The sequence below is a fragment of the Engystomops pustulosus genome, chromosome 1 (assembly GCF_040894005.1).
Source record: "Engystomops pustulosus chromosome 1, aEngPut4.maternal, whole genome shotgun sequence".
NCBI classification, from domain to species: Eukaryota; Metazoa; Chordata; class Amphibia; order Anura; family Leptodactylidae; genus Engystomops; species Engystomops pustulosus.
In genome coordinates this window covers 167,810,538-167,827,449 of record NC_092411.1, presented here as the reverse complement: position 1 = coordinate 167,827,449, position 16,912 = coordinate 167,810,538, and the positions used below count along the sequence as shown (strand labels likewise).

At 42.2% G+C, this 16,912-nt stretch overlaps 1 protein-coding gene across 12 annotated transcripts in view; it reads left to right on the top strand.

The window, feature by feature from the left end:
- ADGRL3 (adhesion G protein-coupled receptor L3) overlaps positions 1 to 16,912 on the top strand; it is a 1,100,912-nt gene that overhangs the window by 609,622 nt on the left and 474,378 nt on the right. For all 12 annotated transcript variants that reach the window (XM_072113828.1, XM_072113827.1, XM_072113826.1 and 9 more), the window contains one exon: positions 7,584 to 7,793. In XM_072113828.1, coding sequence (XP_071969929.1) covers positions 7,584 to 7,793 — 210 coding nt within the window. The remainder of the gene's footprint in view (positions 1 to 7,583; positions 7,794 to 16,912) is intronic.

The window sequence follows — 16,912 nt, the reverse complement described above, 5'->3', positions numbered from 1 at the left end:
AACGAGTGGAGTCTCAAGGAGGAGATCTTCCAGGAGCTAACATTTTTGTGGGGCTATCCTCTAGTGGACTTGTTCGCAACAAGGGAGAATACCAAATGCCCGCGTTATTTTTCTCTGGAAAAAGGGGAGAACAGGGAACAGCTGGACGCCCACACCTGGGACATTCCACTAGCCTACGCCTTCCCCCCAATTCCCCTGATCGCCAGGGTCCTGAGGAAGATATTCCAGGAAAGCACCAGAGCCATTTTCATCTGCCCAAACTGGCCAAAGAAAAGCTGGTATCCACTCTTGAGAAGAATGTCGCCAAAGGATCCAGTCATTCTTCCACTGTCCGAGGAAACCAGTCACTTTTGCCATCTACCATAAAATATGGAAGAGGTTCTGTTCCTTCTGTAAGGACAGTCCACCTTCCCAGGCTAACCTTAATATCTTGCAGGTGCTCGAATTTCTTCAAAGGGGTTTGGAGTTGGGATTGTCTACCAGCACCCTGAAGGTCCAGGTGTCGGCGCTTAGTGCTTTCTTCGACCAGCCCCTCATCGAACACAGGTGGGTCAAGAGGTTTATTAAAGCGACTTCTAGGTTAAAGCCCCAGACTGTTAAAAAAATCATCAGCATGGGACTTAACTCTAGTCTTGAATGCCTTAATGAAGGAACCATTCGAACCTATTGACTCCTCCAGTATAAAGAACTTAACACTTAAGACGGTTTTCCTGATAGCCATCACTTCTGCTAGAAGGTTAGGTGAACTTCAGGCTATATCGATTAGGGAACCCTACATGAAAATTCTAGATGATAGAATTGTATTGATGTTGGATCCAAATTTTGTTCCCAAGGTGGTTTCTGACTTCCACAGGAATCAGGAGATTATCCTGCCCTCCTTCTGCGAGAACCCTTCTTCAGCAAGAGAACGAGAATGGAATTCTTTGGATGTAAGACGTTCTGTCCTAAAATACTTACAGATCACTGAGGCCTGGCGTATTGACTCTAATCTTTTCATCCAATTTCAGGGGAAAAACAAGGGGAGCCATCGCAAGATGGCTGAGACTGGCGATTGCTTCATGCTACGACCTACAGAAAATACCGATACCATCAGGAATCCGAGCTCACTCGACCAGGGCTATGTCCACATCCTGGGCGGAAAGAAGAGGCGTCACTGGATCAGAATTGCAGGGCTGCAACTTGGTCTTCATCTACTACGTTTTCTAAGCATTATAGACTGGACTTGCACTTATCAAAAGATCTGTCATTTGGGCGCAAGGTGTTACAGGCTGTAATCCCTCCCTAAAAGCTTACTAATTTTGTAAGTCTCCAGGTTGGGCCGTCATGGGGGACGAAGCGGAAATTGTGAATTAGATTACTCACCGGTAATTCTATTTCCGTTAGTCCACCATGACGGCCTATATATTTTCCCTCCCAGTTGGAAATTCTTATTTCTGTATTATTGCTTTCAGATGAGTTTTTGTATGTGGAACAAACATACTAATAAATCTGATTGTATCTTCCTCAGCATGGTTATTTTGTAATCACTGGCGGGAGGATGCGGGGGGGAGCATTTAACCTCTCTTCTTCCTGTCCCTGCAGAGGTCAAGGGGCATCCATCAGGTTGGGCAGTCATGGTGGACTAACGGAAATAGAATTACCGGTGAGTAATCTAATTCACAATTTCGTCATCCGTTAAAACAAGTCCAATGGCACAGACCAGTCAGGGTAGAGGTGGGAGCAGGGGGTTAGACAAGGCGACAGCCGTTTCGCGCTGTTTAGCGCTTTCTCTAGGCTCTAGGCTCATTGGACTTGTCTTGTGCTAAACGCAGAGCACCACCTATATGCTTCATATGTCATCTCTGGACGTCATGTAACGGCATCTAATACCTAAGTGAAGGCTTTTAGATAGTGCCCCTTTGTTTCTGTTTTCTATTGTTGGTTTGATGTATGTTTGTCTGAATATTGGGAGAAAATTTGGCTCAGAACCTGAACCTGAAAACGAACCCCATGGAAATTAATGAATAGAAGGGCAGGTGCTCAGAAAATGAGCAAGGGAAAGTACTTAATAACAAGTAAATAATAACAGAATATTTTAAAAAATTAAATACGTGGGCTTCCTCCAGGTCCTCCGGTTTCCTCCCACACTCAAAAACATACTGGTAGCTTGATTAGATTGTGAGCCCGATTGTTGACAAGGAACCAATTTGGCAATCTCTGTGTAGCACTGCGTAATCTGCGGAATTATTATTATTATTATTACTACGTAAAAATAAATAAAAATTGTTGTTTTGAGTGTTCAGACCCAGTTATTTACTTATGGGATTTAAGTGAAAACGTAAAAACTACACATCCTTCCTCTCAATGTGTTTAAAATTCTGGTAATACAGATAGTCAAAAGTTCCTTGAATATGGATTATCAAAATGTCAAGTTCAAACATGAAAGCATCAAATAGATTAAAGCAATATAAGAAAAAAAACTGTTGTGACGACTGTTGCAGCTTTTACATGAAAAGTCTAACGCAAAGCCATGCAATTTTTATTGACACAATACATATATATATATACAACAACTGATCAGACAAGACAATCTAAAAACAATTACAAAAGGGAAAACAGTCACGCTGTGACCCTATAACAAAACAATGCAGGAAGGATAGAGACACCTGATAATACTCTTGTCTTCCTTTAGAACCATGTTCAGACAATTGTTTTTTAAACAAATACTGGCATATGTACACAAGGAACAAGGCATGAGAAGAAAAAAATTTATGTCTAATACAAAAAATATATAAATATATACTTAGGTAAAATACCCGTAAAGGCATAGATCAATACCAGAAAATGTACAGAAGAAAGGAAAACAAAATGATTTGTGGACTAATCTTAGCTCTGGAATTACCATGTACTGCTGGACAAAGTGGAAGGATAGGGCTCAATGCGCCCCACGCATATCGCCGCAAACTGTTAGTGCAGTACTCTGGAGTGAGGTAGGATAAGTATGAGGCTATAGCAAATCTGATTGCTAGATAGCTCTTGAACAGAATATATTTTGTGAGCATATGAAAATTTGAGATAAAAAAAGTTAAATAAGGTACAGATGGGTCTCCCAGACAGTTTCAGTGTCACTGGTTCACCCGCGCTGCTAACCTCTCCCCGCTCCTGATCAGGGCTGGTTTTAGACAAAGTGGGGACCTGGGCAAAACTAAAAGTGGGGCCCCAAAATAAAACTATTTTATGACCAGTCACAGTAAGTAAGAGGCTCCTTTAGTGGGTTAAACCAATCTGTTATATGGGAGAATTGTATATGTGATAGATGATGGGCAGCACAGTGGCTCAGTGGTTAGCATTACAGCCTGGGGTCCTGGGTTCAAGTCCCAGGTCAAACATCTGCAAAGAGTTTGTATGTTCTCTCCGTGTTTCCGTGGGTTTCCTCCGGGTCCTTCGGTTTGCTCCCGCACTCCAAAACATACTGGTGGGTTGATTAGATTGTGAGCCCCATTGGGTATAGGTTCCGGTTTGATGAAGCTCTGTGCAGTGCTGCGTAATCTGTGTGCGCTATATAAATAAAGGAATTATTAACTATAATTATTATGATAGTAGATAAATATGAAAGATGATAGAGATTTCTAGATGCAGAACTATAAAGTAGATGATATATACAGTAGATAGATATGAGAGATAAATACAGTAGAAGAGAAATAGAAGATTGATTGATAAATAAATAGAGAAAAAGCGAGATATATAAATGGTCATTTATATAGATAACTAGACAGATAGATGATATAGACAGGAGATAGATTATAAGCATATTCACCCGGGAATTCAGCCAAGGGGTATTAACCCTTTCACTGCCAGGCATTTCTGGATATATTGTAGCATTATTGGCAAGACTAATTTTTACAATTTTGACGTTTACAAATAAAACAGAAATGACAACAACAATAAAGTAAACTGCAACAAACCACATATTTTCTGAAAGCAGACACTTGCCCCATTTTCAAAACCGCATCAATGAGTTTATAGACATAGGGGTCTTCATGCAATTGTGATTCAAACTGAAACATTTTATACTTAAAATTTGATATTTTCACGTAAATGAATCATCATAATATCACTTAAACTGAAATAACTAAATATCTGCTTTTCAGTTACAAATCTTAAGACGGTCACAACCTGCAAAATATAGCAATAAAACAGATTAAAAACTAAAGGCGCCCTTAAAACCTATATATTTTTGAAAGCAGACAACTAGGCGATGTATTTGCCTTAACAATTGACAGCCCAGACCATCCTTTTTGTGACAAACACAAACAAAAAGTGCATTGAAAATGCCTTGAAAACGTTTTTACATAAAACTCACATCCAAGTGAAGATTTACGCACAAATAGGGATTTCACACAGATCTATCTTTGTATGCTCCCTTACACAATGGCAACCCAAATAAATAACTATGGGGCTTATTTACTAAGGGTCGCATTTTCGTCGGGTTGTCTGACTTTTCGGGGATCACGCCGGGGATTGTGTCGCACACGATAGGATTTTGCCGCATCGGCGTCGGTTTTCATGCAACATAAATCGGGGGGCGGGCCGTCGGACGATCCGACTGATTCGGTCAAACCACGGGATTTAACTTTGAATTTGTTTCGCAAGATCAAGCACTTACATGCATCGTAAAGAAGAAGGTGAACTCCGGCGGACCTGATCAGGGAAGCGATAGATTCAGGATATCAGGTGCACAATCTTATTGAATCGCGGCAGCTGTGCATTGGAGTCGGGGAACACACAGGGACAGGTAAGTAAATCTGCCCCTAAATGTCCATAAACCCCTTTATTGAGATAATAAAAGTCACGTTTAGATGTCCGCTTATGTATTAGCCACACAATAACAGAACCTTCTGCGATTCATAAGAATGAGATTGAGAACGCTATATCACTCAATTTTCACAAAATAAAAGGCAATAAGAGAGCAAGTGTGTTATTAGCTAGTTCTGGATAGGAGAGGGTTAAAAACATGAACATTAGTATTAATGTTAATGTAATATTATTCCTTATCAAAATGTAGTAACATAAAAAATGAATATTTCCATTATCTGTGAGGTGCAACAGCTCCTGTGTGCAGCAAATTCTCTCTGTAGCCAGCCTGCCGGCTGGAGGGGGTTGTACTTCAGGGAGTCTTCTCTTTTATATGAATCTAAATTTGTGTTTCTAAGTGTCAGGAAAATGGAGATATTAACTGTTAAAGTGCCATAAAAATCACACCTGAAATTCTCATTTTAAACCTGAATTACTCAGGATCCATGGCACCTATAAACACAATGCTAGATTCATTTGAAAGAAGAGATTCTCCTCTTTAAGAGGCAATTTCTCACTTGTCTACATATAATGCCGACCCTGCTCCTGATTTTCTTCCATGCGCGCGTCCTTGTCTCCTAGCTGGCTTCAGGAAATTTAAAGGTCCAGCGCACGGTTAATTGGCGCTGGCCATTTCCTAGAATCTATTTAAGCCTGCGTCTCCCTGCACACCCTGCCGGATCTTCGTGCCTTGTGCCTTTGAGAAAGCTTTGTCTGATGCCCTGCGCTGTTATAGTGATTTCCCGTTGTGGCCAAGGTTCCATTCCTGACTATGCTCCTTCCCTGCCTGTCTTGATCCATTATCCACACTCCAGGTAACGGCAGGTGCTCGGGAGACTGACCCCAGTCCTCGGACCAACAATAGGAAAAAAAATGTGTGTAGACTCCAGCACTCTGAACCACACTGGAAATGGATGTATGGCAAAGTATTCTCTTTATCGAATAAAAATCTGTGCAGACAAAAAAGCTAGTCGCCTGCCTTCTGTGACCACAACTGCGCTGCTCTTTCTAGGCTGGCTATTTGCACGGGAACCGGGCTTTGTTGTCCACTACCTGGGATATATGCTGTTCAGTGTCTTTCACCTGGTCCCGTAGCTTTTGCATGTCGTGCCTTGTTAGACTCACGTCCACTCGAATTTCTTCGATCTTGGTGGTAAGTGAGGTAGTAGACTGTTGTACCACTGTTAGCAGCTCCTTTAGTGTTAGCTCCAGCAACGTGTTTCCAGTAGCTGCTGTGTCATCTACAACCTTAATGTCAGCGCACGAGGTGGTTGCGCCATCTTGGCACTGACCACGTCTAGCGTATTCTTTAAGCATCTCCACCGCACTGGAGCCTCTAGATTAGCTCATTTTAGCGACACCTGGTCGGGAGGATCTTCTGGGCTTCGGGTAAGGTATGATTGCAGCAGGATAATAGGGAAAAACTGGCTAGTCAGCGGAACTCCTTCTAGTTGCGGTCGCTCATGCAGGAAGCTCATGCACACCCCGATATGTATGACTTTTGAGTTGGTTATCCCATTAGCATCACGTTTTACAGCCCAATGAGATTCCGCTCTGGCATCTACATTGGTTTTATTGGGTTTGTTTTGGACCTTCAATTTACATTTTTTAATTATTATTTTTATTCCTGTTTTATAGTCCAGTATCAACGGTGTACCTTGTAGTCCAGGTGATTGTTATACCATCAACTTAGGGCGTCCTTGTTGTTTTTTATGTTTCTTATGGGCTATATCTTCCGCAAGGGTTTTTTCTACAGTAGTGTATATTTCCATTTATAATATTAAAGTCAAGGTGGTCCCTAAATCTACTCAATTTAGCTAAAAATTCCTGTATTTAATTTATTAGATTGTCACACTCAGCAAGTCTTTTATTAATAATTCTAGTTATTAAACCTACGGAGCAGTCATGTAAATATATGTAGTATATTTTAAATCATTTGGAAAGGCTGAGGGTATATTTATATTCAGACCTTTTGGTATCATGTCCTTGTCCTTGGTTCGTAAATTATCACATGGGCATCATAGAAATAAAGGCTTTGCTTTCCCTTAAATAGGTAATATCCGTAAATCTCTGGTGGCATTTGTAAACATCAGCCCAGTGCAAGTGCATTGGTCAGAAGGCATATGTTTTTGGGAAGGACTATCTAGTAAAAAATAAAAAGTGTAAAAAAAAGTGTTATGCCCTCAACCCCCCAAAAATAATTTAAATAAATTTAGAGGCGCAGCCTCGGCCTGCTCAGCATGGCTCCCCATGCTGAGCAGGCCGAGGCGCAGCCTCTAAATTTATTTAATTATTTATTTATTTATTTATTTATTTATTATTTATTTATTTTAAAATTTATTTAGGGGGTTTGGGGCTGGCTATTAACTTGGAGTTATATATTTGTATTGCTGAAAATTCCCTACTCTTCCTCGGCTAAAAATACTCCTCAAAAATGGTGAGAGGAGTATTATTACCCTTCTGGAAAAATGTTAGTGCGACCTCTGATAATGGTACATATCCACCATTCTTTAGTGTCACTTCAGATGACGGGGCGCCCTGACACTGCGGGCCCCATAGCGGCTGCTATGGCTGCTGCCACTGTAGTTATGCCCCTGTTGTGACCCAGTGTAATAGACCTGTTTGGCAGCTGATATCTCTGCAACCATCCGTGTTTGTGTGCATGGGACCTAACATATTATAAAAGTGTTCAATTAAAATATCATATATACTTTTAATTTATCTCCCTTTTTAATTCATTTATTTTTCAGAACATGGATATGGACTTTGACGTATTTTTAAATGTGATAACATGGATTGGAATCCTGCTTTCCCTTGTGTGTCTTCTGATATGTATTTTTACATTCTGCTTTTTCCGTGGCCTCCAAAGCGACCGTAATACAATCCATAAAAATCTTTGTATTAGTCTGTTTGTGGCAGAACTGCTGTTTTTAATTGGAATAAACCGCACTGACCAACCGGTAAGTTGTCTATATTCTACAGTCTTAATATTAGAGTTAAACACTTTTACATTAGAGTTAAATACCATCATAAGAACTTAGGTTGCAGTCACATGTGGCAGTTATACCTGCATCACAATCAGTTTTGAGGTGGTTTAAGGGTGCTGCCACATGTCACGTTTTTCAGTACATTTAAAAACAGATGTGTTTTTTGTAAGCTTACCATGAATTTAGCTGGTTTTAATCTGTTTCACGGCTGCCTACACTTATAGAAATTAAGATAAATAGGTTCAAACCAGCCAAACGCATGGTAAACATTCAAAAACGCATGCTTCAAAACGATCTAAGAACACGACGTGTGGCAGCACTCTAATTAAAACTGCATCTAAAACCACCTCAAAACTGATTGCGATGCAGTTTAAACTCCAACATGTTACTGCACCCTTAGACAAGTCATGTGTAAATATGTATACAGGCGGTCCCCTACTTAAGAACACTCGACTTACATACGGCCCCTAGTTACAAACGGACCTCTCGATATTGGTAATTTACTCTACTTTAGTCCTAGGCTACAATAAACGGCGATAACAGTTATCAAATGGTCTGTAATGAAGCTTTAGTGTTAATATTGATTCTTATGACAACCCAACATTTTTAAAATCCAATTGTCACAGAGACCAAAAAAGTTCGGTCTGGGATTACAGTGATAAAATATACAGTTCCGACTTACATACAAATTCAACTTAAGAACAAACCTGCAGACCCTATCTTGTATGTAACCCGGGGACTGCCTGTAGTTCTGTTTTCCACTGTTGCTGGTATTGGCTCAGATATCCATTTGTTCGATTATATCGGTGTGATGTATAAATTTATCCTAAGGCTAGTATTTCAGGGGTCAAGTCTACTGCCCAATTTCTGTGCAGCTGGCTTAGGTTTCAACTATGTTTTTTTTTGTGAGACAAGATGTAACATTTTGCAAAACATTGAGCTTAATTAAAGGACATCTATCACCAGAATTAAGGTTTGTATGGTTTGTCACAAACCCTCTGCCTCATTTGCAAAATTTCTAAAACCCTTTTTGTAAAAACAAGGGCTTAAGAAGGTTAAAAAAGAGCAGATCCTGACTAAGTGTGCACACAACAGTATATATATAAGTGTGCTTGTCTACAAACCAATTTTTAGATTATACTACACCACATCCAGTATATATTTATTACCAGATGAACATGTCCTTTTTCTTAATAGAAAAAAAAACTACCGTATATTCCGGCGTATAAGACGACCTGGTGTATAAGACGACCCCCCTACTTTCCTGTTTAAAATATAGAGTTTAAGATATATTCGCCGTATAAGACTACCCCTTTTCCAACGCATACAAAACACCGGTAAAAATTAAAAAAAAAAACATTTGAATTTAACATGGTCCTGTTTTTAATGTAAATTCTTATGACATGCAGGTATATAGCAGGAAAACTGTCATAAACATAAGGCATACAACAACAACATTACCATTACAGAACAGCCCCCAGTAGTATACAGCACAGCCCCCAGTAGTATACAGCACAGCCCCCAGTAGTATACAGCACAGCCCCCAGTAATATCCAGCCAGCCCAGCATTAATAGAAAATAATAAACTTATATACTCACCCTCCGGTGGCCCCGACCTGCAGCGCTGCTCCCCCGATGTCCGCGTGGGTCCTCTTCTGGCTTCAGCGCCCGTCTTCTGTCTTCACTAACTTCGTGCCGGGCACCGCCATTGTTCTCCCCTGGACGGCGCCTAGTATGAAGCGCCGCTGCTGACGTCATACTAGGTGCCGCCCCGGGGAAAAGCATGGCGGCGCCCAGCAGAAGAAAGAAGACTGCGCGGAAGACGATCCGCGCGGACATCGGGGCCAACGGAGGGTGAGTATTGCATACAGTGCCGCACGCTACAGTACCTCTGGAACTAAGGGATTTGAAAAGGGGAATGCTGGTATAAAAGTTATCCATGTAGAGGTGGTAACCCTTATCCAGAAGTGGGTACACCAAATCCTACACAAGCTTCATAGTAACTCCTAAGACAGGGGGGCATTCTGGAGTGCTAATTCGTGTGTCTTTTCCCTCATAAACCCTAAACCTGGGGCTGTACCCTGTGGCACACAGCTTGTACATTTTTATTCTGTACCCTGCCCTCTTGCTGGGCAGGTACTGGCAGAATTTTAACCTGCCTTTGAAATGTACAAGTGACTCATCTACACAGATGTTTTGTAAAGGGCTGCGTGCCTCAATAAACTTTTTTCCAAAATTGCCTCAAAACATGGCCGTGTCATTACCGTGTGGTAAATTTGAGTACTGTAGAAAATATCAGTACATCAATACTCCAATACTGCCCAATCATCCCCTTCACAATCAGTCTCAGCAAGTAAAGGAATAAACCTCTACTGTTACCTCTACTGTTGAAAATGAGCTTCAGGATGATTTGAACATTTCGTTGCCGTAGCCCACACACAAGATGGATTGTGTTTGTGCAAAAAAAAAGAGAAAACTGCAGTTTAATAAGATACTGCAGCAAAAAAGGTGCATGGTGCGAGCACACGTGCCAACCAGTGATGTGTATCACTGATCTGCACTTGGCAGTCACAGGAACACACAAAATAAGCAAAAACCCCCAAAAAACCCTCTTGTATAAATTAAAAAAGTCTCGGATCGCAGGCGCACCCGTAGTCCTCTGTGTGCCTCCCTGCAGCCCCTGCACTGGACTCACCTCTCCTGGCTCCTGCTATCCTCAGGACTGCCGTGCATGCTCATCCCCATCCCCATCCCATTCCTGTGTGTTCCTGCTCCTGTGTCCGGTGTTGCCGTGTTACCAGTGTTTCTCCTGCTATCCTCCGGACTGCCGTGCACGCTCATCACCATTTCCTAGGGCGCCCAAGCCGGCTGCTGAAAATTTGAAGGGCCAGCGCACCCCTGATTGGTGCGCTGGCTGAAAATCTACACCTTATAATCAGGCACCTCCCTTCCTACCCTGCCTGATCTTTGTGTCTCCCTGCCCTAGAGAAAGCTTCCTAGCAGATATTCCTGTGTTCCTGTGTGTTCCTGCTCCTGAGTCCTGTGTTGCCGTGTTAGCAATGTTTCTCTGTGTTGCTTTTTTCTTGTGTCCCGTGTGCCTGTGTTCCCATTCCCATCTGCCTGAACCTTCCGTTGCTGACTCCGGATTGGACTTGACCCTGCATGTCTGCCCCTGGCCTTGATCCTCTGCCTGGACCTGACCTCGAGACTGTCTTCCGTTAAGGTATCTCGACCTCAGCTGCCACCGTGGGCTACTCGCGCCTGTGGAACGACCTGGTGGTATCCTGCCGCAGCAAGTCCAACCCGCTTTGCGGCAGGCTCTGGTGAAGAACAGGTACCACTTAGACTCCTGTCTGCTAGTACCACCTCCCACAGTGGTCCAGTGGATTCACACATCCCAAATCCTGACCATGGATCCCGCCGAGGTTCCGCTTCCCACTCCACCCAACATTGCCGCCATAGTGCTCTCATGGCTCCTGCCATCCCTGGTCTGTCTTCCTGCCGCTGAACCCAGGCTACGGCTGTCTATGCCCGGCAAGTATGACGGAGATCCTGAGCAGTGCAGGAGCTTTATAACCCAATGCCCCCTGCAAATAGAACTCATGCCTTCGCAATTTGTCTCTGAGCAATCCAAGGTGGCATTCTTTGTCAGTCTCCTCTCCGGGAAAGTCCTGGCCTGGGCTACCCCTCTTTGGCCTGGTCATGGCTACTCTCGCCGCTTTTCTGGCGGAGTTCCGGGCCGTATTTGAAGAACCTGCAAAGGCCTGTTCTGCCGAGACTGCTTTGTTGAACCTGCGCCAAGGCAACTTGTCAGTCGGAGAATATGCAGTTTCGCGCCCTGGCCTCTGAACTTGCCTGGAACAATGCAGCCCTCATCACCACCTTTAAAAAAAGGACTCTCTGCAGAGGTCAAAGACGCTCTGGCAGCTCGGGACCTGCCGTCAACTCTGAGTGGTCTTATCACACTGGCCCCTCGGATTCATGTTTGGTTCAAGGAGCGCACCGAGGAACTACGCACCGAGCACCCTCAAGCCCGGATGATGGAGGGAGTTAAAAATTTTTAAATTTTTAAAAGTTGTCTTCAAACATTTCATTCAAGCCTGCTGGGTGCAGACTGTTTAATTTGAAGATCCAAAACATTTCTCTTTTTCTTAACCGTTGAAAACGGTCATGTTGTGTTTCTGTGATTCTTTCAATAGGTATGATAGAGAAAGTGGCAAAGTCTTTATTGTGGCACGCTAGAGCATGTCTGGAGACACTGGGGCAGATTTACTTACCCGGTCCGTTCGCGATCCAGCGGCGCGTTCTCTGCACTGGATTAGGGTCCGGCCGGGATTCATCAAAGCAGTTCCTCCGACGTCCACCAGGTGGCGCTGCTGCGCTGAAGTCCGCTGGAATGCCTCGAAATACACCGGCCTATCCAGGATGAAGGTGAGTGAAATTTTCGCGACACAATTTTTTTAAAAATGCGGCGGTTTTTCCGAATACGTCAGGTTTTCGTTCGGCCACGCCCCCCGATTTCCGTTGCGTGCATACCGGCGCCGATGCGCCAAATTCCGATCGCGTGCGCCAAAAACCCGGGCAATTCAGGTACAATCGGCGCAAATCGGAAATATTCGGGTAACACGTCGGGAAAACGCGAATCGGGCCCTTAGTAAATGACCCCCACTGTGTTTTGTGTATCCATTTGTCACTTTACTTCTATGTCCGTTCATTCTTATGTTTAAACTCTGACAGGTTCGGCCAACATATTGTAGTCCGCAAGGACATTCCAGAAGGTAGATTACGAAGGTGGAGGCGCAGTTAATGAATTGTTGGATCTTAAATATCTCCCCAGTCTGGTTGCTGGTGAAGGTTTTTTTCCTATGTTGGATATTGAGACAGCATTTACAATTTGCACGACCGCATTTGTAACTGCCTATCATGTGTGGAAGAAGGCTTAGCTGTCTGGCTCTTTCCTTTTTCATCCGTAGCTTAGTCAGGGCTAGTATGCCCTTCAGTGTTTGAGATCTTCTATATATGATTTTTGGTTGTTTTGGTAGATCTTTTTTCAAAAAGGGATCATTAAGGAGAATAGGCCAATATTTTTTGAGAATATTGGTAAGGGTATGATGGTTCATATTATAGTTTGTGATGAAGGTTGGGATATTAGTTGTAGTTGTGGAGTCCCTTTTTGTTTTAGTGGACGGTTTGAGACACTCTGCTTGAGTGAGGGAAAGGGCTATGTCAAAGGCTGCTTCGACCAAAGGTTGAGGGAAGTTTTTCTCTTTAAATCTCTTTTTTAGGAGTTGGCTTTGTAGTTTGTACATATTTGTATCTGTGCAGTTTCTGCGAATCCTCCTGAATTGGCTAAATGGGATATTTGATTTCCACTTGTTGTGGTGTGAGCTCTTGTAGTCCAAATAGCTGTTTGTATCTACTGGTTTGAAAAATGTGCTAGTGGAAATTTGGTTGTTCTCTGAGGAGAGATAAAGATCCAGGAACTCTAGTTCTACTGGAGAGAAATTGGCCGTAAATGATAAGCCGCAATTGTTATTATTGAGATATTTGATAAACTCTTCGATGGAGGTTGGGGAGCCTTTCCAGATTAGTAGAAGGTCGTCTATATACCTTTTGTATAAGACGATGTTTTGTTCCCATAACTTGTTGTTATAAATGTACTCTTCCTCAAACCTCCCCATGTACAGATTGGCGAAGCTAGGGGCAAAACGTGTCCCCATAGCCGTTCCTTTCACTTGTCTATAGGTGGTATTTTGGAACACGAAGTAATTGTGGGTAAGTATATAATGGATAGCTTCGAGGATGAAGTCGCTTTGTATCTCAGGCATGGTGGGGTCATTGTGAAGGTAATACTTGACCGCTTCTATGCCTTTTTGGTGGGGAATATTGGAATATAGTGCGGCTACATCAAGTGATAGCCACATAAATGAGGGTTCCCATTTTATTTCTTGGAGTGTTAACAGGACACTAGTGGTGTCACGGAGATAAGATCTGAGTTTGATGACATGTTTCTGAAGCAGAGTGTCTACATAGTGAGATAGATTACAGGTCAGGGACGATATTCCAGAGATTATCGGTCTACCGGGTGGATTGGTAACATCTTTATGCACCTTTGGGAGGTGATAGAATGTTGGTGTGACTGGGGCTTCTATCCATATATGAGCTCTTTCTTTCTTGGTGATGATGCCCAGTGTTAGGGCTTTATCTAACAGGGCTTTCAATTCTATGGCATATGTATTGATTGGATTACATGATAGTACTTCGTAATATTCCGTGTCTGAGAGGATTCTGGAAGCTTCAGATAGATAGGCTTCTTTATTTTGTATAACGATACCACCGCCCTTATCCGCATTGCGGATGACTAAATCAAAGTTGTTGGTGAGATTTTTGAGGGCTGATCTCTCTGAGGGTTTCAAGTTAAGGCTCATTTTTGAGTTTCTTTTAATGTTATTGTTATTGTTGATATTTCTAAACTCATTTTCCACCATAGAAAGGAATGTCTCAATGTGACTACCTCTATGGTATCATAGTATCATAGCATATAAGGCTGGAAGGAGACGCAAGTCCATCAAAGTCCATGGTGTGTGGGATAAAATTTTGATTTTGGTTTGAGGCCTGTTTGTATTATGGGAACGTCAGTCGAGGGTATTGTAGCGGATTTGGTAGAGTCTTCCTGTGAGGATGGTTCTATTTTAGATGCTTTGTTTGCTTCAATGTTGAAATGGCGGGTAAGGGTAAGTTTCCTAATATAGGAGTGGAGATCGTTGAAAAGATCAAATTCTCTAAATTTTGTAGTTGGACAAAATGATAAACCTTTAGTGAGGAGGGAGATTTCGTTTGGGTTTAGGGTGTATGTTGATAGATTGAATATCTTTACTTTAGTTTCTTGTTCTTTTTGGTTTTCTGTATGGTGACTTGTGGTTCTAGCGGAATGGGATTTGGGTTTGGATTTACCTCCTCTGCATCCTCTTCTACATTTTTTCTTTTTTGGCTTTTCATGGAGCCATGGTGAATAGTATTTGGTCTTGGTGGACTTTTCCCAAGAGGGTTCTTCGGGGTTAAGGTTTCCGGCAGGGGGATATAGGGAGCTGAGTTTGGAGTTAGTGGAATATCCAAATCTAATTCAGTGGTATCTGATGGAGAGTGGGTTATTGGGATGGTGACTTCATGAGTGGTGAAGTCTAAGGAAGTGGTCTGATTGATGTAGCAGAAGGTCGTTGGTGGTAGGCCCAGAGGTTGGCCTGTTTCCAATCGGTGGGGTATGTTTGCAATGGGGGGAGTGAAAAAAAGTGGGGTGTCCGTATTGTCAACTGAGGGAGTGGTGGAGGTAGGACAGGTGGGACCATTCTGTGTGGAAGTTTGGTGTTGGTTATTGGGTGGTTGAACTGGGATGGAGAGCACGGTGCGTGCTTGGGGATTAGCCATGGTCGTTAGTATTGGTTCAGTATTTGTATGTTTAGGTTTCTTGTTTTTGGTGTTGATAAATATATTTCTGGGTTTGTTATGTTGAGGATGAGAAGGTGGTTGGTGGTAGGGAGATGGTTGGTGACTTCTTTTTGTGTGTGTTGTGGTTTGTCGTCTATTGGACTGATTTGGTTTGGTGGGGTTGTTAACTGTATCGATATTGGAGGTATGGCAGTCTGCAGTTGTGGAATTAGTTTTGGTTGTGGTCCAAAATTTGATGTTACCTGTCTGGAAATCATTTCTATCTCGTTTTAGTTTTTTGAGTTTAGTTTCGATTCCCTCTTTTTCAAAGGAAAGGATTCTATTGGTGATAAGTCTGTCAAATTTAGTAAAATCAGAGTGTGTTCGGTGGATATCGAGAGTTTGGTGACAAAAAGATATCTCTCGGTTGAGGGTATTGGTGAGTTCTTCCCTCTTCGTGATCAACCTATCAGATTGTTTGCACAATCAAGGAGATAGGTATCCCATTCTTTTTGGAATTTTATATCATTTTTAAAGCAACATTCAGTTCTGATTCTGAGCCCGCGAGGGACCAAACCCTCTTTTCGATACAGTTTCAGAAATAGTGCGTCTAAATGATATTGGATCTCGTCTTTCAGGAGTTTCTCCAAGTGGTGTAATAATTTCAGGAGTTCTGAGGTGGAGATCCCTGTTGTGTCCTGGATGTCGTTTTCATGGGTTGATTTCGATGTTGGTTGGTCGTTGATCCATTGAGCTATGAGAAGCTCTCTTTGTTGGACTCTCTGGATGCAGTAATCCATCTTGTGGGTATTGTCGGTACAGATTGCCTAGAGCAGCTAGAAACTGGGTGGAAGCCAGTGATAGATCCGGTGCTCAATTAAGAGTGCCGGTAAGTTATAGAGGGTAATAGTAAAGACAAGAAGCGCTCATAGGGTAGTATTGTTGGATTGTGAATATTTGGTATGGTAGAGTAGTTTGCTCACCTGGTCGAGTTGTGCTCAACAGGGCACAACTCCAGTGTAGGTATGCAATGTCAAAGGTCTGTGGCAGCCGGTGCTTCAATGTGATCTCCAAACACAGGGGACTAAACCGGTTGGAGTCTAGGAGTCGAGTCAAAGGTGGGGTGGAAGCGGTAGGCGCACAACAAGACTGGATATGGGTATTCTCCAAAAGGATTTATTTAAGATAAAGGGAATGGGTCACAGATCATCACAACGCGTTTCGGGGAACACAGGTCCCCTTTTTCAAGTGAACAATTTCTGTAAAATTGGTAAAGGAATAAAAGACAAGTGTACATGAAAAGGGGGGGGGGATGGAAATATAAAATGGTACAATACATGATGCAATAGATAATGATACAATACGAAAAATGAATAATATAGATGTAAACATGAATAAATAAATAGATAGAATCGAATCCGAATTCATTCAAGAAAAGTTGGTAGTAGACATATTTGGTCTATATACAAATGTGGGATCAATTTCCAAGCACATATAGATAATTCATATGAACCATATAAAGGGTATATATATATATAAATAGATAAATTTATAGAAAAGGAAGATTTCATAAGTTTACATAAAATTAGACACGGTTATATAGAATATACCAGTGCATTGGGTAAACATATAGAAAAGTAAAAATGAGACATTACATAAGAATAGTC